The sequence below is a fragment of the Crocodylus siamensis genome, chromosome 9 (genome assembly GCF_052110815.1).
Source record: "Crocodylus siamensis isolate JL-2025a chromosome 9, ASM5211081v1, whole genome shotgun sequence".
NCBI lineage: Eukaryota > Metazoa > Chordata > Crocodylia > Crocodylidae > Crocodylus > Crocodylus siamensis.
The window spans coordinates 40871502-40881529 of NC_143403.1; the positions used below are offsets into that span (position 1 = coordinate 40871502).

Consider the following 10028-nt stretch of genomic DNA (forward strand, 5'->3'; position numbering starts at 1 on the left):
CTTCTTGTGCTTTTCCACAATGGGCTTCATGCCCAGGATCATGGTTTCCCAGGCCACCTTGCAGTAAGTACCACTAACGTTACTGGTATCCCTCTTTCTCTTGCTACAGGTGAATGTCTTTGGATTTGGTGCAGACAGCCGAGGCGACTGGCACCACTACTGGGAGAACAATCGTTATGCTGGAGAGTTCCGGAAAACCAGGGTGCATGATGCTGACTTTGAAGCTCACATCATTGACATGCTGGCAAAGACCAGCAAGATTGAGGTTTATCGTGGCAACTGATGTGCCAGAAGACTCAGCTGTTATTTCAGAATCAGGTTTCAAGAAATGGGATGACTGTCATGGCCTCCTGCCCTAAGGATGGGTGGGCAAATCTTGCTGTGACAGATCCCGGATCAATCAAGATGAGCTATTGGGTTCAGTCCATGGTCCCTCATGACCACTTGTGATGGTTTGGCTAAACAGGATACTTGGTTCCTTCAACCAATCAGGTTTGGAGAGAAAAGGAGACTCTCTCTTTTTTTTCTTTAAAAACAAAACATCCTGTTTGGGATAAAAAGGATTCACAAGCAAAAATCTGTTGCGGATTTAAGTCGTATGCTTCTGACCCAATCTCCTCGTGGTCAAACCAAATGCTGCTCTTTTTAAAAATAATCATGTCAGAAGAAAGCCCTAACAATCACATTCCCAGGCCCAGGGAGAAGCTGCATGTTTGGACCATTCTCCTGTGCAACGGCAGTCTTCTGGGAGCTTCAGCACTGACTCGCCCTATAGAACAGGGTGGGATTTTTGCCCAATCTCCCACATTCTAAGCTCTAACTAGAACAGTTTGGAACAAGCTTGGGGCATCTGGGCAATTTTCTTCCTTTCTTTCCCTTTGATAATGGCAATCGTTCTCCTGGAGGAGGTTTCCTGCATTGTTATTATAATTATCATTATTAGTATTATTTTTTGTACAATCAGGTTCAAAATGCTGAACAGACTGTTGGTTACTGTGTGTGGTCACAATCATTTTGACTCAAAAGGTCTAACTTGGCAAAGGATGGGGTGTGGGAAGGGCTCAGTTTTTGGGTGGGTACTGTACCCAAACTGTTAGGTATGAGCCTGCTGAGGAGACTTCTCACCAAGTTGAAGATTTTAGAGCTTGTGGAAGTATTCAAAGGAAAGCCCCTGTCACAGCAGTGAGGCAGGATCAGGCTGCTCGGGGAACTGGGTTGGGTGTAGACTGGAAGTCTGAAATTGGCCAGTGTTTAGAGCTACCTGGAAGCTATTTCTAGGGCATAGGAGGAAAGGAGGGGAAATCTCAGGTGAAGCCTGGTGTCCTTCTTTCCTTTCATCCTTGTTCTAGGATTAACTAGTTGTGTGGTGGACTGAGGAGGAAACCATGCCAAAGGCAGAACCTGTGGCCTAGACACCTTGTCCCCCATTCTACTAATTTCCAGCTGAGCTTTAGAGCGGGTAGGGAGAATTCCCTTCATACACCAGTTACCTCTTCCTAATCTTAATCCACAAGGCCTCTTTTTTTAAAACTCTTTTCCTCCACCAGCATCCCCTGGCACTTCCTCCACTTGAAAGCCCATTGTGTCTCCCAGAAGAGAATGTCCTCACAACAAGGGGTCCAGTTGAAAATATACTGGTTTCTTGCAAGGTTGTAATGAAAGTGGAGATGGTGGCAGCCTGTTGCTTGTGGTTGACTAAGGTGCCACTTTGCTGTGTTCACTGTAAATAGCAAGGCTTACCATCACAAAAACACTAATATCTAAGCTGTATTGCAGTCGGGCAAGCTCCATCTATAGGAAAGGGACTGTCCCAATGAGCTAATCTAGTTACAGCTGGTTATAGACAGAGGCTCTTTTCTCTTTAGATGGCTGCTTCTCAATAGTGTTGCTTATTGGCCCCTGCAGGGACAGTCGTAACAGCTAGCAAGCGTTGTCTGGTGGGCTTGCAAAGAAAGGTGCTGGGGAGAGGCGGTTTGGGGGAGAATGTTCTAGGGAAATCCCCATCAGATGCCATACAAACTGGTTGAGGCAGTGTGCACTGTCAGCCAGAACAGTCTCGGCTGCAGTGGTGGTATGTGGAGAAAAATGTTGGATTTCATTTTAAATTTGGGATGAAGGAACAATTCAAAATAACCTTGAAGTGAAATATGGCTGTTGGTTTTCAAGTACATCTTCCAGTCAAAAGCCTGAAGTCCTCCCTCCATTTATATTCATGAGAGAACTGCAGGGTTTGGCTCATGAATATATATGTTTTTGGTCAGGGCATGGAGTTAAAGGGTAGTGGGAAAGGCTTCTATGTAATAACCACTGAAAGGAGTACCTGATGCGTACTGGTTTTACTGGCTGCCTTTGACAAAGCAGAAGCTCTTTGTAGACCTTTGACTCTTTGCAAACCCTGAAGGATGTCATGCCTTTCCCCTGTATCTTTTTTTGCTCAAATTGGGTCCTACTGCTGGAATAGAGCCCAGGCTGAGTCATCCAAGCCAAGTCCGTGCATGGCTCTGGGAACCATTGTATCTTTTCCCTGTGTTTGGCCTTAAGTGTGCAGGTATTCAGGTGAGAGCAGCTTCCCTGAAGGCAGGATGCAAGTAAAGAAATTGGAGGTGGCTTCCCTGTGAGCTGGGCTGTGTTCCATTAGGGAATAAATCCCAGAGCTAGACATGGTGTGTGTAAAGGGATGTATGAGTTTGGGAGATCAAAGGAGAATGCCTGCCTCTTTCTTAGCCAGTTGGTGCTGGAAGGACTGAAAGCATACAGTCATGCCAAACAGTACTGAATGGAATAACTTATTATTCCTGCTTGTATCTTAGGACATGTCTATGCTAGTGGCTGTAAAGAAGAAGGATCCCAGTCTGACATACCCATGGTGACCAAAGCCCCTAGCGTAGAAGCAGTTATAGTGGCAAAACTGAACTTTCACCAAGGCAGCTCATTTCACATGTGGTTGATCATTTATTTAACTTAGTACAAAGGTCAGTTTTGCCAGGTTAGCTGTATCCACTCTTGGGAGTGCAGCATGGCATTGTATACCAGTATTGCTGCAGTAGTGAAGGGCTCATGGAGTAGACAGCCATAGCTGAAATGTGTGATATTGGGAGAAAAGGGGCCCAGTAGTGCCTCAGATCTCCTTGTTGCAATAGCTATTTAAACGTTGATAGTGGTTTTTTTTCCCTCTTGTATCTGTGACTCCTGTACAGCAGTCACTCCTAGGTTTGTTTTTGTTTTGACTTTTTTCTTTCTGCAGTGGTGAAACTCAAGTCTTAGGACCTGCTACAGCAGCCAAGTGATGGCTCTTGTTGTTGGGTCTACAGGGCTCTAAATAAGCAGGCTGGATGAAGGTCTGAGACCTTAAATCTAAAAGTTCAGCTTGTGATATCATGCAGCCACTTGGGAAAGTCCAGGCAAAACAGCAACTCCTCCATTGTAGTGCCCCACCGGGGCTTGTAACGATAACTTGGAAACCAAAAATCAGCAGGTCATTCTATGAATTGCATGCTGGAGTTTTGACAGGACAGTGAAACCTGAATTCTTTCCTCACCCCTTTCTTCCTGGGAGACAGAGGAAGGAGGAGGGATTTATTTCAAGCCCTGGTTTCAACTCTGTTTTTAGAAGAAATAAAAAATTAAAAACTTAGCAACAAAGAGTGCCTTGAATCATCTACCATCTGTTAAACTGGATGCCAGTTGCTCCCCGCGCTGTCTGCGAACACAGTTTGTTAATGTTGCCTGCTTTCACCAGTGGTCTTAGCTGCTTCCTTCATTACTTCCATGCTTCTGTGTTTATGACAAATCGGAGCTTGATGCTGGGGTTAGCTGAAAAATAGTTATTATAATGGGGAAGGCAGAGAGGTTGCCAGCTGCTTCCTTTCATGGAGATGCCGCTGACATTCCAACCTCTTCCTGCTCTCAGTGGTGGGCAAAGTAAGGAGAGAGAGCTGCACTTGGTTAAAATCTCCAGTTGCTGGTTTTGGTAAAAGTGATCTGGCTCCTGTCAAGTGGAAGGAGGTACTAGCTTGACAACTGAGTCCCAGGAGCTGTCCCACCAAACATAGGATCTCTCCAGGCTTCTGGTGCTCTGACTTCCTGCAGAGCATGCTCCGGGCAAAATTTTGCTTTGCTGCTAAGATGTCTCAGGGGTATGGAGGCAGCCTTTTTAAAGTGACTGATTCATAAAATGGCATCTTTGCCCTGTGTGATAGCCTGGATCCCACTAAGACGTCAGTTTTGTGTCCAGGAGAAACCAACAAACATGGTTTGTGACCTAAAAAACATGACTTACAAGGAAAAGATGGAAGTACTGAGATGATTTAGTCTGGAGAAGAGAAGACCAAGGAGGGATCTGAAGACTCTGCAAATATATGAAGGGTGGTTATAAAGAGGATGGCGCTAGATGATTTTCTGTCCACAGCAGGCAGGGCAAGATTAAATGTTCTTAAATAGCAACAGGGCACGTTTTAGGTTAGATATAAGGAAGAATTTTTGAGCTCTGAAGGTGATCAGACAGTGTGACAAATTACCTGGAGAGGCTTTGGAAACTCTATCGTTGGAACTTTTTAAACTGCAGGTTAGGCAAACCTTTATCTGGGACAGTTTAAATGGAAGTTATCTTGCCTTGAGCAGGGGGTTGGATTAGCTGACCTCCATCCTTCCAGGCCTGTTTGCCTACAATTCTGCATTTTGCCCTGCACAACTAAACCTGTTCTATGGTAGGTGCCTGGAAGCAATTGAGCATGACCAGGGAGTTTGTAAAGCCAGCGGTGCTCCTTTCCAAGTCAGTTTCACCAAGATGCACATAAATACAGCGCAGAATCCCGAGGCTGTAGATGACCAAACATTCTGACTGGGGACTGGTTTTGGAGTTCATGGTGATGATGGTGCCTGCCACAACTGCCCTATACCTTTAGTGTTTAGAGCACTCTGATATATGAGAGATGGGCACAAACCGGAGATGAGGAAGTTTTGGATTTTAAGTCTCCCATGTCCTGGGCAAACATCCTAACCACTAGGGTATATGAGAAGAGTCTTTATACTGAGGTCAGTGCAGTTGTCTGCAGACAGGTTTCCCTGCTCAGGTCATGAGTGCTGCTAAGATGGCTATGTCTTATGCCAGGGGTTTTTAATCGGGGTGGGTGGGGGGGTGGTACTTGAGATCGCCTCAAGGGGTAATTGGCAACAGGCAGCACTTCTTCTGCTGTACTTTTGCCGCTACGCAGTTGTCGATCAGCTGCAGGGAACTTCATTCCCCCTCAATCGACTGGCTGCTGGAGGAGCCTCACCCCCGCAGCTCATCTGGCTGCGGGGGGACTCCTGCCTTCTCAACTGGCCACCAGGAGGTACACCGACCCAAAAAAGGTTGAAAACCCCGGTCTTATGTAGTCAACATAAAGGAGAATCCCACCACATATTAATGAGATAAATGGAGAGCTGAGCATCTCCTGGGCAATGGAAGGTCCAGCTCTGGAAGTGTTTGAGTGCTTCCTAGTGAAGGGCATGGCAGAGCTATGCAGTTCTGCAGGGCAAAGTAGAATGCTCCTCTGGAAGCCCCGAGCTCCCCCATGAGACTTCAGGAGAACTGCACGTATACACTGGGGAAGCAGAAGACCCCTGTTCAGGACTTGGCTGGCAGCTATCTCAGACATCTAGTGGGCCAAGTAGAATTGTGCCCTCCCTCCCCACTGCTTGGTGTGTGCTCCCCAGCCACAGCAGGTTATTAAAACTTTCCTTTTTCAGCTAGTTCCTCTCTCTTTTTGCAAACAGTCTCTAGCACATTGTGTCACAAGGATTTGCTAATACTTGTGTCTCCTTGGCAGACTGGCCAATGGATGCCTGCATTGGTATGCTGTGAGCAAGCCCCATGGAAACAGGACTGTGGGGTGCAGTGTCTACAAGTACCACTGTACTGACCATGGAGGAAACAGGAGGCAGAAACAGAGGCAGTGGGCAAGGTGTGCTATCTCCTTCCATCTGACAACACAGACAAATTTGGCTTGGAGTTGATGGGGACTGCCCCAGTTCATTATTGGCATTCTCCACCCCCAAACAACCTTTCATAAGTACAGTCCATGTTGCACAGCTGTTGCTGCAGTCTGGTTGGTCTCTAGTGGTTCTGTCCCAATGAACTTTGGAAGAAAAGGATGGTTCCAGTTCTGCAAAGATGACTCTGGTCTCTCCTTAACTGCACGGAGGTGAGCAGGCTCACGCAGTGCAGTAGGATCCTTCATGAGCATCTCTGCTGAATTGGAACCCAGCTTGTCATGAGCTGCTGAAGTGGAGAGTTTCTTCGTGGTGCTTCCATAAGTCCTTAGGATCCTACTGAACTTATGGTTATTTACCAAATGCCTTGGAAGGGACTCCTGGCCCAGCTTTTGTCTGCTGATCTAACATCTGTGTGCCAGCCTTTCCCATTGTCTCTGTGCTTTGCTACCTCTGTACACGATGGCTGTCTTAATCCAATTTTACATTGGCTAATTTAAACATGCATCAGAGATGTTGTATTACTTCCTTTTGTTGTCAGGTCCCTGCTGGTGCTATGCCTTCTTCCCCACTCCTCCTCCCTGCTCTTCAATTATTACGTGCACTTTTATTGTATTTGGGTTTCTGGGTTTTAGTTTGTCTTGGTTTTTTTCCTTTCATGTGTTACAATGGGGTTTATTTTATGCTTTACTGTACACAATAAAATCTGTAACTGTTCCTTCTCCTCCTCCTCCTGGCACGTGCCCCTCCAGCCTCTCATACTGAATAGAATCTTCGTTAATGATCAGCTGCTGGTGCCCATCACTGCTGTGGAAGAAAGAAAAGATGATTTTATTGGCCAAAAAGCTATTGTTCCTCCAACCAACTTTCTCACTATGGGTCAAGGATCCCTGACTTGCCTTATTTTGTGCTAAGTGTTAAACAAATTGCTACGTGTTCCACTTACCAGTAATACTTGCAAGGTTTTCTGAGAGGCTCCTAAACTGTCCTGTAACATATGTCATAATCCCAGCTTGATCAGTTACTTGGATCCCCGTAATGGAAACAATCTGTTTTCAAAACATCTTGACTCTATGGGGTGATCAAGTAGATCCCCATATTTATGCACATGAGCATTACATTCCTATTGAAATGTTGGTTGTGCACTTGTTTGTTGAGTGTGTTTAGTAGCACAGTTCCTTCGTAGAATGGAGGGGATGATGGAACATGAAAAAGATTGTTTCTGCTCATGATACAGATCAGAAGCGACTCCAGTCTAAAAGCGCCTTAGTTGTATTGGGAAGTAGCCTCTAGCCAAACCCAGGGCACCTGTGCTGGGGGGTGCACTAATAGCCAGTCAGTCATGACCACTGGGTCAAGTCCAGCATTAAGGAAATGTGTTCTGAGATTCGATGACAGAGAGGAGGTGAGATGGGGAGAATTTTCTGTACTCTGCCCTGCAGGTGCTGTGCATGAGGCTTGTGCTTTCCACTGCTCCACATCCCGGCCTCTGTTCTCTAGCCAGGAGGGTTTGGGGGGGAGGTGGAGGCTGTGGCTTCCCTCCCCAGCTTCCTGCTTTCCTGGGTGGAGGATGCGAAAAGGGAGGCCTAGGACTAAGCATGGCAAGAGCACAAAGTATAGGGAGGCATAACCTGTTACAGCACCCATAGTACCAGACCCCAGGTCCTATGTGCACGTGCGCATAAGTTAGAAGTTACCTCCTTATCTATTGAAAGTCCTTTATGCTGCTCTTCTTGGCTGCAGGATTCCCTGAATGCATGTTGAGGGGCAGGCAGGGACTACTGCTAGTTTGGTCTGGGTAGGGTGACCACCTTCCCTAATTGGGCCAGACAGTTCCAGAATGGGGACATCAAGTCCCAATCCCAAACTGCATGACTGGGACAGCATCTGTCCTGGATTCATCGTATCCTGCAGGGATCTGTGTTTGGGAAGTGGTGGGTTTCCTCTTGCGGGCTGTATGAGGCTACTGGGAGTGGGATGCAGGGGGTGCCATGTGCATGTGTGCTCCTGCTCACATGCATGTAGCTGGGAATACACCCAGGTAGCATGGAGAGAAGCTTCCTGCAGGTAAGTCTGTGGCGGGGGAAAGGGAACATAGGGAACAGATTGAGGCCCTCATGGTGAGGGAGGGAGTGTGGCAAGGGTGGGGGGCACTGCCCAGACAAGACTATGCATGGGACCAGGGCCACGGATGGCTTATCTTTGTGGGGGCGGGCGTGACTACCCAGAACTTCACACACTTCCAGGGGGACATGGAGAAGCACATTTCCCCCAGATTTGTGTGTGGAGTGGGGTCAGATGCGGGCTGCCAACTGCAGCTTTGGGGCTCCCTGCTCTGCTGCCCTCCCCCTGGGGGCCCCCACACTGGCTGCACTGCCATTGTGAGATGCCTCCTGCCCACCCACTAGCAGGCGGGGGGAAGGGGGGGTAGCACAGAGGTCCCAGGGGAAAGGCAGCAGGGCAGGATGCTCCAAGTCCACAGCGGGCAGCCTGTATCCACCCTGCTTGGCTCAGCTCTGCTTTGGCTGTACCCCTGGCGGGAGTGGGGAGGCTGTCATGTGTGCTGCCTTTCCATTTTGAAAAGGTGGTCACCCTAGGTCTGGACCTCACCTGGAGGGATAGAAGAGGCAAGCTTATTTAGAGAGCTTCTTCAGTGTAAAACTAGCAGCAGATCCCTTGACTTCCCTGGCTGGTTGCAGAGCAGCAGGGGCCAAACTCAGGGCAGGATTTGCAGTGCAAGAGCCCAGCTCTAGCATGAGCTGAGTGGCTGTAGGTGTTAGTGACTCAGAGCCCTGGCAAAGCCCTTCTGAGGGAAAGCAGCACCAGCCATTGGTAGTGGTGGTCTTCTGTTCTGCCTGGAGTCTGATGCAGCAGTATGTCCCTGTCTGGATACATCAGGAACACTTAAAAAGCAGTGGCAGGAAAGGAGATGCCTTTGATAAAGGAGCTCCCTTGCATTTCCAGGGGGTGGGGAGAAGGGGAGCCAGTCAGAGTCTGTACAGGGACGAAAAGTTCACACCTAAACTTACATCCCAGTGACTAATAGTTTTGGGTCCAGACCCTCAGCAGCCATGGCTTCCAGCAATTCCCTGTCTGGAAGTGCTGGCAGGGGGCAGGTGTGAGCACATATTTCCCAGGCTTGGGTCTCCCCAGACTTACCTTTCTGTCTTGTATCTGGTTCATTGGTGTGGGGACTCGTCTTGGGGAGGTGGGAGGAAGTGAAAACACACCCTTGGGCTGGTGGTGCTGCTGCAGTCAGGGGGAACTGCTCAGAGTTGGGCTGAGGGTCCAGGTGAGGTAGCAGGAAAGTGACTTGGAGGAGGCTGCAGAATGCACTTGGTCTCCCCTGAGTCATGTCAGGTGCTCCAGCAAGTGACATTTCTGGCTCTATGTGTAAGTCACGCCCCTTTTGCACACTTACAGAATGCTGGGGGGGGGCAGTGCCTCTGCCTGGTCCCTTACAGGCAGTCAATGGAGCTGGGGTGGTTAATCTCATTGTCACCTGCTCTTTCCCCAGCTGTTAATAGGGAGGGACACACACCAAGTGTGTCCAGAGGCACTTGCAGGCGGGGAAGTGACAAGTGCAAACCCACCCCTCAGCCACATGCTGTCCAGATGCTCTCTCACTTCTCCTGCAGCTCCCCTGTGGTCCGTGGCACAGGTGCCCTATTCACAGGTCGTCTCCTTCCGGCTGACCGTACTCGTGTGTTTTACTGAGTCACAAGACACTTAGGCACATGCAGGCTTTGCTCTTGGGAACAGCTTCAGGAAAGGTAATGGGATGACGCCTGTTTGAAAGTGAAGCCTGAGACAGGGAGTTTGCAGGACCTGTGTCTAGCCCTCAAGGCTCTGACTCAAAGCTCATTGAAGTCAAAGATCAGGACTAGTTCATTTTAGGTCCTGATTCAGCAGACTACTTTATCTTGGGCCAGACTTGAAGTATGTGATCAGTATCATTGGCTCCCCTGGAACTATTCACTGCTGCTCAAGTCCAGCACTTGCCTTAGGACCGTGCTGAATTGGGACTGAACGCAAGTCACTGCTTGTCTTTCCTCT

At 48.4% G+C, this 10028-nt stretch overlaps 1 protein-coding gene across 4 annotated transcripts in view; it reads left to right on the forward strand.

Moving 5' to 3' along the window:
- ST3GAL2 (ST3 beta-galactoside alpha-2,3-sialyltransferase 2) overlaps positions 1-6689 on the forward strand; it is a 113736-nt gene extending 107047 nt beyond the window's left edge. For all 4 annotated transcript variants that reach the window (XM_090061979.1, XM_090061980.1, XM_090061982.1 and 1 more), the window contains one exon: positions 110-6689. In XM_090061979.1, coding sequence (XP_089918105.1) covers positions 110-283 — 174 coding nt within the window. In that variant the 3' untranslated portion in view covers positions 284-6689. The remainder of the gene's footprint in view (positions 1-109) is intronic.
- Positions 6690-10028: the final 3339 nt, after the last annotated feature.